The sequence below is a fragment of the Humulus lupulus genome, chromosome X (assembly GCF_963169125.1).
Source record: "Humulus lupulus chromosome X, drHumLupu1.1, whole genome shotgun sequence".
Taxonomy (NCBI): domain Eukaryota; kingdom Viridiplantae; phylum Streptophyta; class Magnoliopsida; order Rosales; family Cannabaceae; genus Humulus; species Humulus lupulus.
The window spans coordinates 24,736,094-24,760,765 of NC_084802.1; the positions used below are offsets into that span (position 1 = coordinate 24,736,094).

The following is a 24,672-nucleotide window of genomic DNA, read 5'->3' on the forward strand; positions in this document are numbered from 1 at the left end:
ACTTTGGACAATTCAGGGGTATTTTAGGTATCGAGTAGTTATTTAGACTATCGGGTTATGAAAAATAAATAATTGGAGATATATTTGAGGTTAGGAAGTCTAAGCGGGAATATTGGGGGATTTTACCGTTTTTCCCTCGGGGACGTTTCCGGCACCCCAAGCCTTGGGATTAGCTTAATAGCCTAAGGATAGACTTGTGAAGACTTTAGAAAACACTAGACAAAAATTAAACCGACTCTTCCTCAACCTTCTCTCTCTTAAGGAAGCAAAACACTGAAATTTCAAGGGAAATTAGGTGAAGCTTGGGGAAATTGAAGGGATGAATTAGAGGTTTAGCTCAAGAACCAATCAAGAACTAAAACAGAGCTAAGGTAAGCAATGAATTTTTATTTCTGTGGTTAGAAATTTTGAGTAATGGCTGAGTTTTAAATATTTATTGTTTTGGCATTTAAGGTTGAATTTGAGGCTGGAATCTTTGAAGTTAGGTCAGGGGACTCTTGGAGAAGTGATTCTGCAGCTGAGGTAAGCTTTAATCCAAGGCTTAATGGTTGAATTCGAGTTTGGCATGGCTGGGTTTTGAGTTCTTGGGTTAGAAAGTTTCAGTAATCGAAATGGGGTTTTGATGGGTTTCTAGCCTAGGTTTCAGCAGGGTTGTGTTGTTGAAATCCTGTGGGAAGTTTTTGGATAATTGAGTTGTGGATTTGGGGTGGTTTTGAGTGAGTTTGCATGAGGTTTGAGAGATAACATGGTGATTTTTCTAGGTTCGAAGGGGTCGGGCTGCAACATAGTTCTTGGTGAGCCGCGACCCTTCGAAGCTGATGGATGCTGAGGAAGGAGGGCGGGCCACGGCATGGCCTAAGCAATGCCGCGACCCTTACCTGTTTTTGGGCATTGGGTGGTCTCTGATTGGGGCCATGTCGTGGCATGGTTTGCTAATGCCGCGACCCTTAAGGGATTTTGGGATTTTGAGATTCTAGGCTTGGGAATTTAACCTAGGGTGCTCGGGATTGAATCTTTTACCATGTTTGGTAAAATTCAATGTTTCGGAGATTACAACTTTGTCTAGAAGCTCATTTAAGTTTGTTGATGGTATCCTTTACCTTGGTTGTGACTAGGTGATAAAGGCTTAGGCTCGGGAACGGATCGTGCCTGAGGAGCATCGCTCGTAATCCGAAACTGTAAAGATTAAAGGTAAGAAAACTGCACCTGGTTGAATATCTGTAACGGGACTAAGGGCTCCCTATTATAAAAGCTTGAAAGGGTGGTATTATGCCATGCAAGCTAATTAGTAAACCAACGGCCTAAGGGTGCCAAGGGTTACGCTAGCGCACAGGGCGCGGCTTGGCCACTGGTAGCCGATGACAGCTTAATATGCACTAAGCTCGGTTTAAGCGGGCAGGAGTCAGTGGGATAAACAGAGGGTGCGGCCTAAGTTGTCGGCCCTGATTATTATGTGATATGAATGTTATAAGTGTTTGATTGCATCCATGATTCTGAATATATGCTGAATGGTTAATGTGGATTACTTGATGAGAGTTCATGCTTAGTGAATTTGCTATCTGTTATTACTGTTTGTGTTGCACATGTTTTCTTGCTGGGCCTTGGCTCACGGGTGCTTCGTGGTGCAGGTAAAGGCAAGGGTAAACTTGACCAGCCTTGATTGGAGAGCTCTGCGAGCGGAATGTACATGGCCAACTGCTCAGCCGTCATGGTTGAGGTTTAGGCAGGGACGCGAGACCGAAAGATTGTCTATTTTGCCTTAGTGTGGCTAACATTTGTTTATGTACTTTTGGAAGTCTGTAAACCTACTTTTAACTCTGTTTCTTTTGGGATCCCGTGTATATAACAGTTTAATTTTATAAAATGAAACTTTTGAGACCAAAACCTTTTTAACCCTAGCTCATACGTGTTTAGTATCACGTTTTTAAATCAATGACTTGATTAGCAAGTCTTGCACTTTTATAAGTACACAGTGTAGCGGTCCTGGCTATCCAGGGCGTTACACCCTTGATGAAGAACTTGCAGAGATTGCTTTAACTCGAAAACTCGCAGACCATTATTTTGATGAAAATGCTCATAGAGGTCAGACCAAATCAGAGATGCATCATCAGGATACATCACACTATCAGCAATCTCACTAGACACGACATGTAAAATCCAGGAGATAACAGTGCTATTACATCGGCACCAAGAACCATAATCTTCATGAGTTGGAGCCGGTTGAGGAAGTTTACTTGTGATGAAATGAACTTTGTTTCGAGCAAGGAGGGCCACCATCATTGAACGCCTCCAGGAACTGTAATTCTCTCCACCGGTAAGAATTTTAGGGACTAAATTTGCACTTGGATGGTCACCATGACCTAAATGATAAGGATCCCGACTTTCATCTCTGGATGAGCAAGAACTTGGGTTAGGGAATGAAGGGCGATCCATCGATACTGAATCAACTTGAATGACAGGAGGGTTCGTATCATGGAGATTGAGAGGATCTTCATGAGAGTATTGTGGGCCAACACCACTGCGAGTGGTCACCATGGATCCGAAGAAGTTGAAAAAGAAATCAAGAAAAAAAATTGTGGAAGAAGAGGGAGCACTTCGTGGCTATGATACCATATTACCAAAGAGAACCGAGAGAAAAAAGACAAGACGAAGATGAATGAAAAGCTCTGTTTTTCATTAAAAGAATACAGTGATACAAGAATGGAATTTATATCACTAACCCAGTAATAAGTTAGCTGATTCTAAACTAATTACAGTTACAACATTTAAGAATGAAAAACAGCTAACTAATTACAACAAGGCCCAACAATATATCACAGCTTAGAAGATAGAAAATAAATTATAAATTATTTGGATGGAAATGATCCCTCCATTTTTCTATTTTCTACAATTTATTCTATAAAAAAATGTAATAAGCAGATTGTATTTCATTCTTGAATATTCTCCTCCTTCTTCATTCATTTTCGCTATATTATTTCTCATCACAAGTTGGTTTAGTAGCCTTTTGACTCATGTGCTCGACCCATGGGCACAACTTCTCATTCTATTACGGAAGAGATTGAGGAAGTAGATTAGAGGAAGAATAATTGCTAAATGGGACTAATAGTGTCCAACACTATAGAGATGTAGTATACTGCTATTAGTGAAATTCTATATTAATCTCACATGTTTTAATTTAATAATTATTATAGAGTGTTGCTAATTAATTATTGGATGTCACTAAATAGCAACACTCTAGAAGATGTATCTTATTCAATTTTTATCAACAGTGAACGTGATTAAGTAAGTTTAAAAGCTTGAGGAGACTAAGGAAATGTGACCCTTTCCTTTTCACTTTAGTGGTGGATGGGCAAAGTGGTCAGTCACGCTGCTTCTGAGAAGAATGTTGCTCATGGATTTATAATATTGGATGGGAAAATATAATTTTTTTTTTTTTTTGTAGTTTGCAGATGATACACTATTTTTTCTTGATGCTCAAGGTCAAGATATCTCTTGATACCATGTCCTTTCCAGAGCCAAAATTTCAATGGGAGTACCATAAGGAAATTTTAACTCTCAATACTATGGTGAAAATTATTATCAGGTTGTTGTCAACTTGGATTCAAGTGGTATGTGTAGGCAGAATTTCATGAAATTATTAGTCCCCTCCAAAATAAAGTGTAAAATCTTTTTGGGTGATTGTAATTTCCAAAAAAAATTCCACCACACAAGAAAGAAAGCTTTTTTAGATGAAAACTTGAGGCCAAAATATAACCACTAATTAAAGTCTTTACAGAATAATCACAATATTACTGTAATAGTACCAAAACCAAGAGTCTTTCTTTTTGAAACCAACTAAAATGGATAGAAAAAATACACCTCTTCATCTGCCACATTGAAAAACTTTCTAATTGGAGAAACCTTCCAACCCCAATTTATTCATCACTAATTAGATTTTTGACCTTGATATTAATATTAATATTAGATAAAAGCAATAGTTGTTTGCATAAATATATATGGCCCATGCAACCAAGGATCTCATGAAAACCAAATTTCCTCACCATTTCCAATTTATTGTGTTAATCCTGGTATAAGTAGAGACTTAGCCAGCCCACTGCCCACACAATACTTCTCTACACATAACTTGATTGTTATATGTACCAAACATTATCCCCAATGACATGTGGTGGATTATTTCAACCAATCGCAATTATTTTATTACATACTACCTCATGATGAGCAACATATTTATTTATTATTCTCAAATTAAAAGCCATTTAAATGGCAAAAAGAAAAAGACATTAAATTTACAAGGTTTCAAAAGTCCAACTCATGATCATTTTGTTCAACATGATGATCAGCTAAAGCTCTTCTTCTTCTTCTTAATCCAGTTTTAAATTTCACAACTCCACATTTTCTGAGAAACCAAAAGGCGAACCTCCCAAGCTCAAAAAGAACAACAAGTCCCATCAACCACAGCACAACAAAAACTGTCCTCATCTTCGTGGGAGCCTCATAGAAAACTGCTATAACATAAGTGGCAACCATGGAAAGTATAGCGAGTCTCAGCCCAGCCCTTAGAGGAAACCCACTTGTGAGCACAGAAATCATCCCAAGAGAAGCAAAAAACCCAATGGCATTAAACACCGTAAATATAACAAACACGTGGGGGTCACTCGCCATGACCGCTTCTCCTTCTCCAACATTAATGGCTTTCTTGGTGGAAACGGCGTCGTGTTTGGAGTAGTGGTTCGCGGACTGATCAATTGATGAGGAGAAGCCACTGGGAGGGCTTAGTATGGCTTGGTAGGTCATGGTTGCTATCAAAACGGCAACGACCATAAGTGCGTTTTGGGTTTCGATGGAGGACTCTTCGATTTCTTTCGTTAGTTCTCCCCAAAGGTGTATAATAAATCTAAAAGAGGAACACTTGCGAGTATTAGTATTAGTATTATGGTTTGTTTGAGGTTTTTTATTAGGGTTTTGTTGGAGGTCTTTGGACTTGAGTGCTCCTGCCTTTTGAAATGTTTCGATCATTTTGATGTCGTTTAGTCCATTACTGGTGCCGTTTTGAAGAATAAGATCTAGAATATCTCTAGGTGTGAATCCACTTGTGTTTATAGGATTAGTGTTTATTATCTCAGCAGCTTCGGCATCATCACCAATCAACAAATCGACAATCTGCATGTTCATATAATCATCATATAAATATTATTTATTTATTTTTTTTTTTAGAAAAAGAGGAATCTGTTGTTGATTAAAGGAGATCATGTACAACAACAGACTCAATTTCCAATTCTACCACTTTATTAGTTAGCTCAGTAAAGTGAATTTTTAATTGACTATATATATCTGTTCTATATATAAAAAGTGAGTTTTAAGTATTTATTTTGTTAATTTTAATAGAATACTCTAAATATTTTACAACATATATTTTTAAAATTAACTAAAAGTAGATATTTATTAATTATATTAATATAAATTTAAATATTATAAAATATCATTACTATATTAATATTTAATATATGACTACATATATAATAACTATATTAATATAAATACAAACTTAAATTCAAATTAAAATGTTATAAAATATTATTATTATAATAATATATAATATAAGAATAAATATTTACTAATTATATCAATATAAATTTAAATGTTATAAAATATTATTATGATAATAATATATAATTATAATTTTTTACTAATTATAGTAATATGAATTTAAATATTATTATAATAATAATAATATTTAATACAAAACTAGATATTTAATACTTATATTAAAATAAATTTAAATATTAAAAACTATCATTATAATAATAATATATGATACATAATCTTAACTTTTATTAAAAATAATATCATTTATGTTTAAAATGATTATCATATTACACACACATATATATAAATCATAAATAATGTTTTGGTTTAATTTTTTATTTAATATGTTTATGTCATTTTTTTTTATATATAATATTGTTTATTTATTTTAATTTATATGACAATAATACAAATTTAATAAATATAATTAATAGATTCTATAAATAAAATTAAGGAAAGATTACTTATATCTAATATATATATATGTGCGCTTAAGCAAACATTACTTATATCTATAATATATATATATATATATATATATGTTTTTTCCTTTTTACTGCAAATTTATACATCATTTTTTGATTTTGAAGCCTCTCTAGCTAAGGAGACTTGGGCCAGGGCTATATATTTTTATCTTTATATATAAAAGTGAGTAGATAAGAGAAATTCTTGGTTTTAACAGTTTTTTGTTTGTTAACTTTAATGAAATATTCTAAATATTTAACGAAATATATTATTTTTTAAAAATTAAAAAATATATATCTATTAATTATATTTATATAAATTCAAATGTTATAAAATATTATTATTACAATAATATATAATACATAAATACATTATATATAAGTGTCCTATGTGTACAAATAATATGTCTATGTAACTAATTAAGAAATTAGAACAATATATATATCTTCTATCAAGAATAATATCATGAATAATAACAAGTTTCTTCTCCAGTCATTGATGTGTGATTTGAATAATATCATGAATGTTTTGTACCTTAAATATGATAGTTTGTGATCTAAAAATTATCGTTTTTTTTTTAAAAACATAAGTAATGTTTTGGTTTATTTTTTTTTCAATATGTTTTTGTTATATATTTTTTATTTATTTACAATTTATATGACAATCATAATAACTTAATAAAGATAATTAGTAAATTTTCTTATTAAGACTAAACAAATGTGTTATACCCAGATTTCAAGCCCTGAAAATTGTGACCTCGAAATCTGGGTTCATAATGGATGAACTCGTAAGGTCTGGAATATGATTAGAAAAATAAACATCGAGCTAGCGAAGTCGAGACGACTTCGAAGATGGTAGCCTCGAAATCCTTACAAGCTCGAAAGGTAGACCCCGAGGTCCATCTGTTCTCGAGGATGACCTCGGATCAGGGGATCCGAGCCTGATGCGCCTACGAGCTCGAAGCAATGTGACTTCGGGATGTGTTATGGCTCGAAAGCCAGTAAGAAACCTGGGAGAATATGGCCTTGATAATATGGGATAATAACTTGGAATATCCTAATGAGTCATCTATAAAGAAACGCGGTCTACATTTATTGCTGAAAATCCCCTACAATCAGGGGATATTATTTGATTAGTTATACGTCCCCTGGTCTTCAGGGGACGTTTCCTTTTACATCGGATTGCAGGCATTTAATGTCATTTAATCTATTTGTAAATATAGAGTAACTACCCGAAATATGTGGGATAGTATTCTGCAATCTTCTCTATAAATAGAGAGGTCATGCACTATTGTAAATGACCGAACTTTTGTGAGTTTAAGGAAAACTCTGGAGAATTCATCCTTGAAGAATTTTCAGAGATATTCTTAAGTCTTAATAAGAAAGACTCGTGGATTAGGCAGATTTAACTGCTGAACCACATAAAAAAGTATTTGTATTGTCATATTTTTATTGGCCATTACTGATTATTGTTTACGTGCTCTTCTTTCACTGTTGACGAAAAACGACGTCAACAAAATGTGAATTGCACGTTACCTGCACTTAGCAAATATATAAACATAAGAAAGTTTATATTCAATAATCAAAAAGGAAATTACTTAAAATATGATTTTTCTTAACTTTTTACAAAACTATGGAAGTTTAACTTTTCTCAAAATATATTGGTTTTTTTGTTTAAAGTTAATTACATGAGATTAAATTTCCCATATTTTTATTATATGATTTTAAAATAATGTCATATATTTTAATTAAGTTGAGTGTTTTTAACTTTGAAATAATTTTGTTATTCCACCCCAATTTTCAAGGCTAAATTATAATCCATATTTTTCATGTATTTCGAAATTTGATATTATATAATTGTTTTCTTTTATTTTTATTTTATATTTTTATTTTTTGAATGTTCTGTTGATGAGCTATATTTTGTGTTTTATTAGCATATGTTCAATATTCTTCAGGTTGAGAGATCCATTGGTGACTTCTTAGCTAACAACATGCATAAAACTGTAGGATGTTATCTAACTATGTAGCTAGGATATACAGTAAGACATTTCTATAATAATAATGTTGGAACAAACATATTTTATTTCTAATGTTATAATTTAATAGAATTATATCTATAAAATGTTGGAATTATACACATTTAAATCTAAATTAAATAATAATTGATAAAACATATCAAATTCAATGTATAAACATTGATAAAAGAAAATGACATAAAAATATAGCTACAATGTATATATGTATATAATATTGGAAATATACAAAGTTATTTTTACAAGTCTAAATTGATAATTAATTTTATCATGGATTTTTAGTATGTATAAAATAACATATATATATAATTAATGTCAACACAATTATTACGTGTGGAGACATACTTTCTAAATGCGAGACCAATAAATATTATAACTTAAAACAATGCGGAGGTTATTCCTATTTATAACTGGTCCTAAGTTGGGGCTAAAACTTTTTATATAACTATATTAGAATTATTCTAATATAGAGTAACATTTTATGGATATTTTATTATAAATTAGTTTAAGAATGAAGTAACCAGTTACCATAATATAAGTAAGTGGTTATTCTTAAGATAGTAAACAAGTTATCATGATGGTTACTTGAACTTATTATGTCTAGGTAAGTGATTACCTCTAAGATTATAACAAGTTATCATGATGGTAAATGGTTACTTATAATATAGATGCCTCTAAAATAGTAACAGATTACCCAGATAGGAACATCTAAATTTGAAAAAAAAAAAAAATATATAAAATTGTGAAAGATAATCTATCAAATAACTAGTTACTTAACCTAATACAAAATAATAAAAATAAAAAATAAAAAATAAAAAGGAGAAAAGCTAAAAAAAATCGATTTGAATTCTTTTTTACGTATAGTATAAAAAAATTGTAAAACAAAAGTGCAATAATAAAATAATATGTAATTTTAAAATATATATGTGAATAAAAATGGAAGGAGAAAAGAATAAGTAGACAAAAGATGAAAGAAAAAATAAAAAATAAAAACAAAAAAAATTAAGGAAAAAGAACGAAAATATAAAGGAAGAAATGAAAGAGAAAAGAAAAGATTTCAGAAAAAAAATGAAAAATAGAAAAAAAGTAAGGACTAAAAAGAAGAAAAAAAAAGCGGAAAAGTAATGAAAATAGGCAAAAAAAATTAAAAAATAAAAAAAACAAAATTATCCTCAAAATTAAAGAAAACATCACTATTGTTAATATATATATATATTTGCAAATTTATAAAAAAGAAAATTCCATAAATATAAATTTTTAAATAGAAAATTCATAAAAAGATGAAAAAAATAAAAGCTCATATTTTTATAAAATTACCTAAAAGAAAGCCATAAAAAAAAACTCATCATTATATTTCTTTGATGATTTAATATTTATCATAACATGAAAATGTACATAAATATGAATATATCGTCTTTTATTAATAATTTTATTGAGCAAACAACATAGAATATTATTTATATCATGTAATTTTATTATTAAATAATATAAAATTAATTAACATTAATAAATCTGAAATATATATGTAAAACGATAGAAGGAAACAATTAGCAACGTATTATTGATTTTTTTTTACAAAAAAAACAAAAACAACTATTTGTTGATTCTAAAGAAAATGATCTTCTTAATCTATAAAGAAGAAAGAATCATGATGGACTGAATTTTTTTTTTAGTAATGATATCTGTACTCAAAATATGCATCTAAATATTACACACAGTCACATGTCACTGTTTTTTAAAATAGTAAGTCTCAATTTTAATAAATGTGGTTGACTAGGCTAAATTACCATAATATTATGTATAATGTTTGTATGGATATTTTAGCTGCACATATCATTACTCTTAATTAAAGTAATGTTAGATACATACTTAAATTACACACATTTTTTACATAGAATAAAAATATTTGTTAAATTTTAATCACAGAAATTTTTTTAAGTGAGAACACATCACTCTTAATTGTATTTTTGAGAATAATTATATATGATTGTAAATAGTGTTGGAATTTGAATATCTATCAATCGTTACTCAATTAATTAATACTGACTGCAGCAATATCTTATGATAAATTTTATTCCTGAACACACTACAAAAGTAAAAGTTGCAAGGATCTATTTTTATATAGAAAACTGCAGAAAGCTCTTAGTACCCAAAAGGCTCAAAAATTAAAAATGGGATAAATTTTATTACAAGCACAAATTTCGAAAAGAAAAAAAAAAACTTACCATAATATTCTCAACCCCTTTCTTAGTTTTTTTTTCCCAATCTAACTTAAGTTTATTAAGACGTAAGATATTAATATATAGACTCTCTCTCTCTCTCTCTCTATATATATATATATATATATATATATATTTAATCTCGTGGACATGCACAAGTACAAGATATCAAACCCTCCCATTCAAATTTTTAGTAGTGCAGGAGCCTTAGTTGAAATCTATCGCTGCATAACATCATAAGAGTAATCTAACTAAGAAATCTCCTAAATATGACTAATCTATCCTTTTTATTATTTTTGTTTAAATATAAAGTGTTGATATAAAACACCTTAAGGCAGGCACTTAATACCACATGATCATTTAATATTTAATGTTATTTAATAATATTCAATACTCTTGATTTCACACATAACATGTTCTATTCTATATGGTTGTGAATATTTTATATTTTTATATATATTTATAGCTATATAAAACTAATGAATAACTTGCCTCGTGCTGTTTATGGAAAGTTGCCAAATGCAGAACGGTGTTTCCTTCTCTGTCGTGCCAGTTCACTATCTCCATTCTCCCAAGCTTTCGAAGCTCCTCGACCAAAACCCTAACAGCCTCAAACTGGTTATTCTTCACAGCCAGATGAAGCGCGGTCTCCTCTCCCACGGTCACTTCCGAGAGAGACTCGGGACAAGCCGAAACAAGCTCCCTAAGTGCTCCCACTTGACCTTTCATGGCAGCACAGTGAAGTGAAACCTTCCCATCTTGACCCTTCAAACGACAGATATCGGCTCCAACGACACTCGCAATCTCTTTCACTATCTCCACGTGCCCATTTGCGGAGGCCATGTGGAGAGGGCTCAGCCCTTGTTGGTTGAGCTGTCGAGCCCATTTTGGCCTCAGGGCAAGAAACTCTTTGGTGATCTCTGTTTGTCCCGCCATGGATGAGATGTGAAGAGGAGTTTCGACTGAGTTTAGGGTGACTCGGTCGAGTAGAAGCGGATCCTCGGAGAGCAATGAATGGAGTGTTGTTACGTCACCGGTAAGGGAGGCTTCAAAAATTCTTGACTCCATTATAAATTTTTATTGGAATTTTGTGGGATAAGAAACTGTTAATGTTATTTACGTTGGGGAAGGTAATTGCATGTCCTTCTTACAATGCAAATATATATATATATATATATAAATATATATAAGTGATTATTCGTAAGAGTAGTGTTAAAGGTATTTCTTGTTTGTTAAGTTATGCCAATGATTATCAACCCCTAACATTACGCTTTGGGAAACACCCATGACTCATCTAAGAAGTTATTCTTTGGAATGAAAAATTTGAAGAATTGCATATATACACCACATACAAAAAGATAAAGGACCTATAATAAAGCTTTATAATTTATATATATATATATATATTTATATACTAGTTAGAGACAAGTCCGATGAGTGAAGCCTACAATCTAAGACTTTCCATTTAAAAAACTTCAAATTTAAAATGCTTTTTCATTTAAAAAAAAAATAATGTTTCATCTATATGCAAGAAACAAAGGCTATTTCACACCTTTGTCGTCTCAATAACACCTTTCTCAAGAGTAGATCACTCACTACAAAAAAAATATTACATTTACCTACCAATTTCTTACCTATTTATATATATTGGTAGGTAAAGTTACTTTTACCTACCCAAAATTTAATGGTAAGCACTATTGGTAGGTAATGGGTTTTTCCTATGAATATATTAGAGGAAAAATTTTCAGCTTTTGGAGCTCATTTTTCCCACCAATTTTATTTAAAATTTTAATTATTTAATTAAAATTAATGCTAATGTGGACAACATTAACATTATAGTACTCTTTTTTTCTTCATAAAAACATAATCATATACATTTATATATAAAAAAATAACATAAATATAATTATATAAATATATTTTATTTAATAAAAACATAAATATAACTTTTATAAACCTAAAACTATCTATCTCTCAAATCCATCTTTCTCTTCAACACACTCACCTTCTCTCTTCTTAGTCTCCCAATTGCCTCCCCATCGAAAAATCTAGTCCCACCCACCTCCCCATCGACGAACCCAACCACCTCCCTATTCGTTGCGCCCAGCCGCCACCTCCCCATCGACAAACCCAGTCCCTCCCAGCCACCTCCTCTCATCTCTTCCAGACACTCAACCACCCCTCTCTTTTCTCTTCTCTGAGACACATCCATTGATCTCGAATGCCTCCTTCCTTCTACGAACTGAGAAGCGTCTCCTTCCTTCTCGAACCCAGAAGCGTCTCTTTCTCGAGATCCATCTTTGGCTAGTTGTTTGAGGTAATATTTATGACAATGCTGATGAAGTCTCAAATAATCTGAAGGGTTTATGATGATTCATTGTTCTGAGGTTGTTTGTGTTGTTTTTTTTATGATTATGTTATGTGTATTTAGCTTTACGTTATGTTTGTGTTTTAATGTTAGATTTATATTTTGTTTTTGTGATTCATTTTTCAGATTAATTGATTTTAACACATACATGTTTTTATTGGATTCATTTGATCCGAATTTAAATTTGTGGGATTTATAGGAATCAAATTTATGACTTTGATGCATTTCTGTTTTGGCGATTTATGTGTTTCATTGTTCTGACTTCTGAGGCTTTGAGCTATGTTTTTATTGTTGTTCTGAGGATTGAGTTGTGTTTTATTGTTCTGGAGGTTTGTTTCATTGTTTTGAAGCTTTATTTTTTCATTGTTGAACAATCTAAAATATATAAAGATCTCCATTGTTGTAGACCTATGTGTTTCTAGGTTGGGTTTAGTCTTTATTTTGCCTTTGTGGTTGTGAAGCTATGTTAGTATAGGATTCAAATTTCTAGTTTTTTTTTTCTTTCAAGATATTTAAAATCTGTTTTGTGAATTTATGTCTTTTGTAATATGAAGAATTGATGATGGAAATTTTTTACACTTTCTCTTAAATATATCTCTGTTTTGTTGTTATTTGGTAGTGAGTTTTAGTTATGTTATTTATTTTCTATATTTTTTATATTGGTCTACTAAGCTTGTTAACTTGATTTATGATTTTTAATTTTATTATAATTTTTATGATATGTTAATTACGCTTTATTTTCAGTGTTATCAAGTTTGTAATGACTTGGGTACTTTGTTTTTTATATTTGTTTTTTATATTTAGATATTTTGTTGCTTAGGGACTTTGGATGATGAAATTCACTAAGGATGATTTTTTTTTAATAGTTGAGCATTGAATGTAGTTATTTCTTTGTTGCTCTATTTTTAAAGTTTTGCATTATTCTCAAGTGTTTTTCTGAAGCATAAATGATATTTGTAATCTGATTTTTTAAGTATGAGATATTTATGTGTTTGAATGTGATTTTTTAATCTAATTGGAGTGTGTTTTATGATTTATGTCATGTTTGTAAATTTTCTAACATACTTGTAAATATTTCATTGAAAAATACATGAGTCATTTTGTTTGAGTGATCTTATTTGATGTATGCATTTATTTCTTTTGTAAACTATGATATATTCTTATGATGTTAGTCTTGTTTTGATGAAAAATTAGTTTTACACTTAGATCTATATAAATCTGGTTGATTATGCTGAATGCAATTTTAAACTTTTATTTATACATGTACTTAGACTAATTCACAAATGTATCTGCTTTGTTTGCCATTTTAAATGTTGAAGTTATAAGATTTTTAGGTCATTGATGTTCATTATCCGAGTACACTTATTCTGAAATCTACCTCTGTCTTGTTTTATTTTCCAAGTTTCTGAAGCCGTCCTTATGAATTTTTACCTGTGACAACTCAATTGGTTCTAAAATGTTACTATAAATACACTCCAGACCGGATTTCTTGTAGTGGTACTTTGTTTCTGACATCCATATCTGAATATTTAGATATTAAGTTAGATGTCTTGTTGCTTGTTGGTTGTGCTATCGTCAATAAACTAATACTTTGTTTCTTATCCTTATGAATTTTCATATTTAGATATTTGGTTGATTAGGGACTTTGTTTAAGATATTGATATGTTTATTCAGATTGAAGATGCATTTGTTTTTTGGTAAAATATGGTAGATTCTTATGTCATTTTTTGTGTCTAAAATCTGATTTTTAGTTTGTTAGTTAGTTTGGGGATTTATTTCATTGTTACTTTGAATTTTTTCTGCTTATGATGTTCAAGAATAAGTATACTTATTTTATGTTGATGATTATGGGACTTGATGTGCTCATATATTTATTTTTAATATATGTTGGTATATAAAGTGTCATAAATGCCCATAATAGTAAGTCATATTTTTTGAGATCCTTATGATGATTAAATTGAGGATTTTTATTGTGTTGGAATTAATTATATAGTCTTTCCCACTGTCGCCAACCCAAACCCCGCCTCTAGCCATCCTCGGTGTCCACCTCCCAAAGCCATCATCGACATTCACAAGTTCAGTTAGAGAAAGGAGGCTCTCGTGCAATAATCCCAAAGTGAAGAATAATAAGAATATCAAGAAAAATGACATTACACATGACTCGAAAAGAGAACTATATAGAGTATAGACTTGATATTTTTTTATGAGTATAGATTTATCAACACTCATATTTAATAAGCAATGAGTATTTTATAATTTATGTTTGTTTATTTTGTTATTAATGTTAAATAATTTATTTGAGGAACAATGTTAAATATTTTTTAAATTAATTACTTTATTTTATTATTTATATTCAATTAAATTTAAATATATAATTAAAATTACCTACATAGAAATAGTATCTTTACTCACAAATAATTAAGTGTAGGCAAAAATAGATATACCATAGCATGCCACGTGGACCAATAATTTAGTGCCACATAACCAATAAAAAGATGACAAGTAACACAATTATAAATTTCCAACTGGTCCAATAAATGTGTGCCAAGTATTTCACTAAAAACTTGCCACAAGGCTTGCCACGTCAGATGCCATGTCAAACAACTCCAAGTCATTTCTGTGGGGTCCACGTGAGTTTTACCTACCAATATGTCAATCGTAGGCAATGGTACTTTTCTTGACTAACTATTACCTACCAATACATTATTGGTCAAAATATGTAGGTCAATGGATTTACCTACCAATACGCTATCTTTACCTACGATTAATATTGGTAGGCAAATGTCGAATTTCTTGTAGTGACTAGAATCCATGATGCATAATCTTCCGAGCTAGGGACTACCCCTAGCGTGATTGTCGCATTCTCCTTCATGAATTTCTAACAACATTTTTTATGCGCCTGGCTTGTTAACCTATCTCAACATTGTGAATCCTTTTTTGTATAATTTTCCATCCAGTACTATGTATCAGCTAGCTCTTGATTCTCATATCCTTGGCAAGTTGTAATCTTGCGAGCATGACTTACATACCCAACTATATTATTGGATGCCTAGGCCTTGCTCCCCTCGAGCCCTATCAATACTGGTCATGCACTCGACTCGTTCTCATTAAAAGCTCCATCTACATATAGGCCCCATTCGGGATTGTTGGAGCCAATCTCCACTCATTCATCCTTAACTTACTCAAGGTGTACTACTAGGTTGTGAATGAACTTGGCCACAAATTCAGCAAGTACATGTCCTTTTATTGTCGTTCTTAGAACATAGGAAATGTCAAATTGGCTAAGCTAACTCTACGACCATTTTAACATGCACCCTGGGTCTTGGGTTTATCTAATATATGTCAAAGCAAATGATTAGTTAAAACATTACTAAATGTGAGGGGCGTATTAGATGTGAAAAAAGTCTCACATGGAAAATATATAAGAACTACAATATCCTTATAAAGGAAAGGGTTAGTCCACTTAACACCAATTGGTTTTAAGATGGAACCCCAATCCTAGTAGTGGCATTTCCCCCTCAAATTGTAACATGGTATCAGAGACAGGTTCGACTTCCACTGTACTCCACTATTGACCTCCTCGGTTTGGGACATTTCTAATGTATGTTGGATTCGATAACCTATTTTGGATGACGTGTATAGCCACAAATTTCTCGACCAACCTTGTGATGTCCTATATTACCACAAATTTCCTGAGCCGGTGTTGTGGCATTCTAACAAATTTCACGTTCGATCCTGTTGTATCTAAGGTCGTTCATAATGTCCACACTTTTAGGTCCAAACGTGAGGGGGCGTATTAGATGTGAAAAAGTCTCACATACAAAATATATACGAACAACAATATCCTTATAAAGGAAATGATTACTCCACTTAAGACCAATTGGTTTTAAGATGGAACCCCAATCCTAGTTCTAGTGGCATTTCCCCCCTCAAATTGTAATAGACATCAATAATGTGAGCATGGAAATAAGGCTTGCGTGTAATGTCCCAAATTCGATAATAGGCTTAGTGCCTCGATTAGTTTGTCGGGAGGGCATAAATGAATTAATATGTGAATTTAATTGATTTTTTGTGATTATGTGGCATATATAAATTATATTGTGATATGAATACTTATGCATGTTTATGTGTATTAAATATGCATGTGGGCCCGTTTTCATTAATAAGGGCATTTTTGTAATTTTGACCCGCTGATGGTATAATTTTAATAATTTGTGTTATGTGTTTAAGACCACATTATTATGTGGATATATTTGCGATATTCAGCACAAGGCGGTCCTAGTGAGCGAGTTAGCGAGAAAGTCACAACAGAGTCAAATACCCAACTCAAGGTGAGCCTAGGGGTATTTTAGTAATCTAGTACGTATTCGGGATTTATCGGGTAATGGGAAGTTATTTGGTGATTATTTGGGTATGTCGGGGTTAATTGGGAATTTATAGTGTTATTTGAGGTTTAGTGGGAAATAGTGGCAAAATGACCGAGGTTACCTTGAAGGTTAAGAGTGTGTAGGGGCAACCCTTTGCTGAGGGTTTAGCATTCAAGAAAAAACACCCAGCCCACATTTGCTCTCTCTCTCTTGAAGTATTGGGAAGCTTTTGAATTTTTGAGGAGAATTGGCCTAGGAATCTAAGGAGCTAAAGCTAGGATTGGGATTAAGAGGCAACTTGAGGTCGTAATTTCAATTAAGGTAAGATTTGTGCTCTGGTTTTGAGGGAATTCTGTTATGGTTTAAGTTTTTGGTTGAGGTTTAAACTCTAGCTTTGGTTTATGAGTTTTGCTAAGGATGTGATTTAGTTTTTGGGGTAATTGTGTTGCTTATGTTGTGTTATTGAGAGTCCTAGACTCGATTGAGACTTTGGTATAACTTTGGATTTAGTTTGGATAAAATTTGGCTTGGGGAAAACGCAGGAAAACCCAGAATATATGGGTTCGTGGGGTCGTGACGCGTCTCTGTTCTTTGAGTGTCGTGGCTCGCATGAACTCAAGGGATAGGGTTGGTTCTTTGAACTGCCTTAGCATTGCGACACTGGGTGGTCTGCGCCACGGCGTGTGTCTAGGGAATTGAGGGAATTCGCTCTCTGACTTGTAGACGGCCGTGACACTTGTGTGGGGCGTTGCGGCTCAAATTGAGGATTTTGGCTAGATAGGGTTTTTAAGCATGTGAATTCAAACCTAAAGGCTCTGGAAGGATTCTACTACCCGGTTTAGTAGAATTCGAGATCCCGAAGGCTAGGAATTATTCCTGAAGCTTTTACATAGTCTAGTGGTTGATGGTTATCCGTTATTGCGTTGTGACTAGGTTATACCATTAGGGCTCGGGAGTAAGGATCGCGCTCGGGATCGCCATACGCTATCTACTTGGGACTCGAGGTAAGAAAACTGCACCCTGGTTATAATTGGGACTCGGGCCCCCTCTTAATGAATATGACTATAATTATGCACGTGATTACTTGATTAGGCAGGCTTGTATACGCTGTATATGATTGTGTGATTGGAAAACTGTATGTTTGATTATACTTGATCTGGAAGATCGGACTAAGAGAGTCGGGGTGAGAAATAAGCGTGCAGAACGCAAGCCATTTTGGCTAGGGCAACCTGCGAGTGCAATATGCACTTGTCTGTCCTGAACGCCACCTAATAACTAGAAGTACAGTCTGCACTTGTCTAACTCATTGGTTGTTTGAATTGGACTATGTGTTTGATTGAGTAGAGTTATTACTGCTAAGTTCGTTATTTATATTTTGTTGCTTATCTGAATCTACTAATTTACGTTTTATTGCTGAGTCTTGGCTTGGGGTGCTATGTGGTGCAGGTAAGGGAAATGGAAAGCTGGACTAGCCATTAGTTGGAGAGCTTTAGCGGTGGCTAGTGTGGTGGATACCACTAAGTTCATTCCAGTGGGACTAAAGGAGACCAGATTAGTGTGTGAGTTCTTAGATGTGTTTTTTGAGGACTTACCAAGACTGCCACCACACCGTGAGATTGAGTTCGTCATTTAGTTGGCTCCAAGTACAGAACCAGAGTCGAGGGCACCTTATAGAATGGCTCCGATAGAACTGAAAGAGTTGAAGGTACAGTTACAGGAATTACTGGGCCTAGGATTTATCAGACCTAGATTCTCACCGTGGGGTGCTCCAGTTTTGTTTTTGAAGAAAAAGGATGGGACCCTGAGGATGTGTATAGATTCCAGAGAGTTGAACAAGCTGACTATCAAGAACAAGTACCACTACCGAGGATAGACGACATGTTTGACCAGTTCAAGGGTAAGACAATGCTCTTGGAGATTAATCTTTGATCTAGTTATCACTAGCTAAGGATCAAGGATGAGGATATTCCAAAGGCGGCCTTTCTCACAAGGTATGGGCATTACGATTTTATGTTCATGTCATTTGGGTTGACCAATGCCCCAACGACATTTATGGATCTGATGAACATGGTGTTCAAGGATTATTTGGATCAGTTTGTGATTGTCTTCATTGACGATATCCTGGTTTACTCTCCTTCAGAGGTAGAGCATGAGCAGCACCTTCGGTTAGTATTTCAAAGATTGAGGGAGCACTGGTTGTATGCCAAGTTTAAGAAGTGCAAATTTTGGTTACCGCAAGTGACATTCCTTGGTCACATTGTTAGTGGTGACAGGAATAAGGTAGATTCGGCCAAGGTTATAGCAGTTAGGGATTGGCCGAGGCCAAGGAATGCACCAGAGGTCTGGAGTTTCCTTGGGTTGGCAGTGTATTATCAGCGCTTTGTGGAAGGATTCTCAAAGATTGTTACACCACTGACATAATTGACAGAGAAGAACCTAAAGTTTGTGTGGTCAGACAGATGTGAGAATAACTTCCAGAAGTTGAAGCGACGATTGATTACTGCTCCAGTGCTGAGTCATCCTTCAGATGAGGGTAGGTTTGTGGTGTACTGCGATGCATTGAGATTGGGATTAGGATGTGTGCTGGTGCAAAATGGGAAGGTGATTGCCTACGCATCGCGACATCTTAAGGAATATGAACAACGATACCTTACTCACAATTTAAAGTAAACAATGGTGGTATTTGCAATGAAAGTGTGGCGGCACTATTTGTATGGAGAAAAGTGCGAGATATACACCGATCATAAGAGTTTGAAGTATTTCTTCACCCAGAAGGACTTAAACATGAGACAGAGATGTTGGACCTAGGTTTGTACCTTTTGAGATCCTAGAAAGGATCAAGAAGGTAGCCTATGGATTGGCTTTGCCCCCGTTATTATTAGGAGTCCATGATGTGTTTCACGTCTCTATGCTTCAAAATTATGTGTTGGACACAACCCATGTGCTGGGTTATGAGGATTTGGAGTACAGACAGACTTGTCTTATGAGGAGCGACTAGTTCAGATCCTAGATAAAAAAGACAAGGTTCTGAGGAACAAGACGATTACTCTAGTTAAAGTTCCGTGGAGGAACAAAAGGGTTGAAGAAGCGACCTAGGAGTTAGAGTCAGATATACGAGATTAGTATCCATAATTGTTCAGGTAAATTTTGAGGGCAAAATTTTCAGTTGGAAGGGATAGTAAATTCGCTAATAAGGCTTAGTGCCTCAATTAGTGTGTCGGGAGGGCATAAATGGATTAATATGTGAATTTAATTGAATATATGTGTGATTATGTGGCATATATAAATTATATTGTGTTATGAATACCTGGCTCAGGGTGAGCCAAGGGGTATTTTAGTAATCTAGTACGTAGTCGGGATTTATCGGGTAATGAGAAATTATTTGGTGATTATTTGGGTATGCAGGGTTAATTGGAAATTTATAGTGTTATTTGAGGTTTAGTGGGAAATAGTGGCAAAATGACTGGATTGCCCTTAGTGGTTACCTTGAAGGTTAAGAGTGTGAAGGGGAAAATTGGTCATTTGACCACATAATTAGAGTAAGGGGCAACCCTTTGCTGAGGGTTTAGTCATTCAAGCAAAAACACTTAGATCACATTCCCTCTCTCTCTCTCTCGTTTCTCTCTCTCTCTCTCTCTTGAAGTATTGGGAAGCTTTTGAATTTTTTTAGGAGAATTGGCTTGAGAATCTAAGGAGTTGTAGCTAGGATTGAGATTAAGAGGCAACTTGAGGTCGTAATCTCAGTCAAGGTAAGATTTGTGCTCTGGTTTTAAGGGAATTATGTTGTGGTTTAAGTTTTTGGTTGAGGTTTAAACTCTAGCTTTGTTTTTTGAGTTTTGGTAAGGATGTGGTTTAGTTTTGGGGGTAATTGTGTTGCTTATGTTGTGTTATTGGGAGTCCTAGACTCAGTTGGGACTTTGGTATAACTTTGGGTTTGGTTTGGAGAGATTTTGGCTCGGGGAAAACGCAAGAAAAACCTAGAATATATGGGTTCGTGGGGTCGCACCGCGATGCTGTTCTTGGAGCGCCGCGACCCGCATGAACTTAGGGGCTAGGGGTGGTTCTCTGAACCGCCTTAGCGTCGCAACGCTTGGTGGTCTGCGTCGCGCCACGTGTCTAGGGAAGCAAGGGAATTTTCTCTCTGATTTGTAGAGGGTTGCGACACTTGTGTGGGGCACCGTGACTCAAATTGAGGATTTTGGTTAGATAGGATTTTAATGCACGATAACTCAAACCTAAAGTCTCGGGAAGGATTCTACAACCCGGTATAGTACAATTCAAGATCCCGGAGGCTAGGAATTAATCTTGAAGCTTTTAAATAGTCTAGTGCTTGATGTTTTTTTGTTATTGCGTTGTGACTAGGTTATACCGTTAGGGCTCGGGAGTAAGGATCATGCTCGGGATTGCCATACACTATCTACTCGGGACTCGAGGTAATAAAACTGTACCTTGGTTGTAATTGGGGCTCAGGCCCCCTGTTAATGAATATGAATATAATTATGCTTGTGATTACTTGATTAGGCAGGCTTGTGTACACTGTATCTGATTGGGTGATAGGCAAACTGTATGTGTTTATTATACTTGATCTGGAAGCTCAGCCTAAGAGAGTCGGGGTTGGCAACAAGCTTGCAGAACGCATGAAATTTTGGCTAGGGCAACCTGGGAGTGCAATATGCACTTGTCTGGCCCTAACGCCACCTAAATAACTAGAAGTGCAATCTGCACTTGTCTAACTCATTGGTTGTTTGAATTGGACTATGTGTTTGATTGAGTAGGATTATTACTGCTAAGTTCGTTATTTATATTCTGTAACGCCCTGGATAGCCAAGACCATTACACTGTGTGTTTATAAAGGTGCAAGACTTGCTAATCAAGTCATTTAATTAGAAACGTGTTACTGAAACTACAGTTGAACTAAGGTTAAAAGATTTTGGTCTCAAAAGTTACTTTTCTTATAATCAAACATTTTCTTTTACATGGGATCCCAGAAGTAGTAAAGTTATAAGACAGTTTACAAAATTTCAGGATTAAGATACAGTTACTAGCCATTTTAAGGCAAACACAGACAATTAGGCTTTCCTCGTCCTGTTCCACTCCTCGACCATGGCGGTCGATCAGCTGATCATGTACATTCAGCCCCGAAGCTCTCCATCTCAGGAGTGGTCCAACATGCCCTTGCCTTTACCTGCACCACGTAGCACCCGTGAGCCGCGGCCCAGCAAGAAAACATAATAACAAAGCATAATCATCAAGCAAACAACCAGATAACTCATACAATATAAACACGTACTCAATAGTCCAAACATTCATGTTACTCAAATATTCAGCATACCATGTACATCATTTCATATCGATAATCAATTCACATATGATAACCAGGGTTAACGCCCTTAGGTCGCACCCTCTATTTATCCCACTGACTCTGGCCCGCTTAAACCGAGCTCAGTGAATATTAAGCAGTCCTTAGCTACCAATGGCCGAGCCGCGACCTGTGCGCAAGTATTATTTACGGCACCCTTAGGCCGTTTATCACAAGTCCCATGACATAATACCATCTATGACATCATACATATACAGGGAGCTCTTAGTCCCATCACAAACACATAACCGGGTGTAGTTTTCTTACCTTTAGATTTCGATAGCTTTGTTCAATTTGATCCTCAAGCACGATCCCATCTGAGCCATAGCGTACACCTAGTCACGGTCACAAGTTAGAACCAACTCCAAACCTCAATTCCAAAACCTAGCCTCGGGGCCAATCCCGAGCCCTCGGGAAGCCCTAATTCCACCAAACAGGGTGGTGGAATCAAACCCCGAGCCCCTGGGAAAAAACCCTAAGAAATAACCCAAAAAACCCTTTCTGGGAATAGGGTAGCGCTACAGCGCTACAAACAGAGCCTTCAGTCTCCCAGACGCCCAAGCCTAGTGCTGTTGTAACGCCCTACTACCTTAGAGCCGTTACTTAGTGAGTTTAAAATAGAAATCGTGCTTTTGACTTACTCTAAGTGGTTTCTAAAACCAAAAGTGTGGATAAATAAGAATTTAAGGCTGTATTCTTTTAAAATGTTTAACTTCATTGAAAACGTTAAGTATAAAACATCTGGGATCCCAAAATAAGGTTTACAAAATATTTACAACTCAAAAATAGATTTACACCAGGTTAACTATCAAAAGAATGGATTAATACAGCCATTTACAAAATGCCCCCAACCAAAGCAGTCGGGCAGGCCGAACATGTACGCGCCGCCCCCACGCTCTCCATACTCATGGCCGGTTGACTGACTCCTTGTTTTACCTGTCACACGGAGCACCCGTGAGCCGAAGCCCAGCAAGAAAACCCAAATAATACATAACATAAGCAAATAATATGGCTGGCATAATTCACTGATACATAGGAAAACCATCATATTAAACAAGTACGGCCATGCCGCCCCAGAGGCCTTACCAAAGCCTGGGGTTTCGGTTCTCACCGCGAGGATAACTCATGTATCCCTTGGGTCCCACCCTGACTATAAGCATCCCATGTGCTTGAGTGTTACTTCCGGCCCCACGGCCGTACCCGGCCTTGCCGTTCATTCCATTATAATCACACATATAATACATCATGAAATAACCATTTAAACATACAATAGTTCATCTGAGATTACACATTTGCACACAATACACTCTAGGGCCGTGCCCTGAAATCACACAGTGGGCCCATGCCCTATTCTCGGGTGTTACGGTTTTCTTACTTGTGTCTCGAGCTTTCCGATGCACCACGGTCACGAGCACGGCCCTCTAACACGAGCCTCTCCGAAATCCTAGTCACAACACACATAAGACACTTTTAACAACCTAAAATGAGCTTCCAGGCCAAGTTCTAGTACTCGGAACGTTGAACTTCACCAAACATGGTAAAAGACTCAACCCCGAGCACCCTAGGTTAAATTCCCAAGCCTAAAATCTCAAAATCCCAAAATCCCTTAAGCGCCGCGGCATGCCCCCCAAACAGAACCCCCAAAGGCTCCAAAACAGGTAAGGGCCGCGGCATTGCTTGGGCCATGCCGCGGCCCGCCCTTCTCCATCAGCATACTACTTCTTCGAAGGGCCGCGGCTCACCAAGAACCATGCCGCGGCCCGACCCTTCGAACCCAGAAAATCCCACCATTTTACTCTCTAAACCTCACCTTAAACCATCCCAAACACATATCTCAACCACAAAACTCAATTCCAAACTTCATATGAACAATCTAACTACCTATAGACACTAGAATCAAGATCAAAACATCAACACACCCAAGATCCACACCTTTGATCTTAGATTTCAGCAACTAACCCAAAACTTAACAATGCTTAGCTTAGACATTAAATTCCTCAAATCAAAACAGAACCCAAACTTGAGTGTGTATAAAACTCTTACCTCAAATGGAGAATCCACACAAAGCTTCCTTGATCTCCTCCTAGACTCCCACTTCTCCTTCTCTTCTTCTTCTTGCCCTAACCTTTCTTTCTTCTTCTTTTTTTTTCTTCTCTTCTAATTTTATCAAATACTCCAATGCCCAATGCCCAAACTGTGCCCCCCTATATCCCAGCTGCCATTTGTCTATTACCCTTGCCAAAAGGCCATTTTACCCCTTCTTAATAATCCTTCCT

At 34.9% G+C, this 24,672-nt stretch overlaps 2 protein-coding genes across 2 annotated transcripts; both read right to left on the minus strand.

The window, feature by feature from the left end:
• Positions 1 to 4,102: 4,102 nt before the first annotated feature.
• LOC133804035 (uncharacterized) lies at positions 4,103 to 5,220 on the minus strand. The gene has a single exon (XM_062242181.1). It carries the CDS (start codon positions 5,170 to 5,172, stop codon positions 4,297 to 4,299), a length of 876 nt encoding a protein of 291 aa, XP_062098165.1. The 5' UTR covers positions 5,173 to 5,220; the 3' UTR covers positions 4,103 to 4,296.
• A 5,300-nt stretch (positions 5,221 to 10,520) lies between these two features.
• Positions 10,521 to 11,374, minus strand: LOC133805639 (ankyrin repeat-containing protein BDA1-like). The gene is made up of 2 exons (XM_062243810.1): positions 10,795 to 11,374; positions 10,521 to 10,526 (listed from the first exon to the last, which is right to left on the minus strand). Exons 1-2 carry the CDS (start codon positions 11,368 to 11,370, stop codon positions 10,521 to 10,523), a joined length of 582 nt encoding a protein of 193 aa, XP_062099794.1. The 5' UTR covers positions 11,371 to 11,374.
• Positions 11,375 to 24,672: the final 13,298 nt, after the last annotated feature.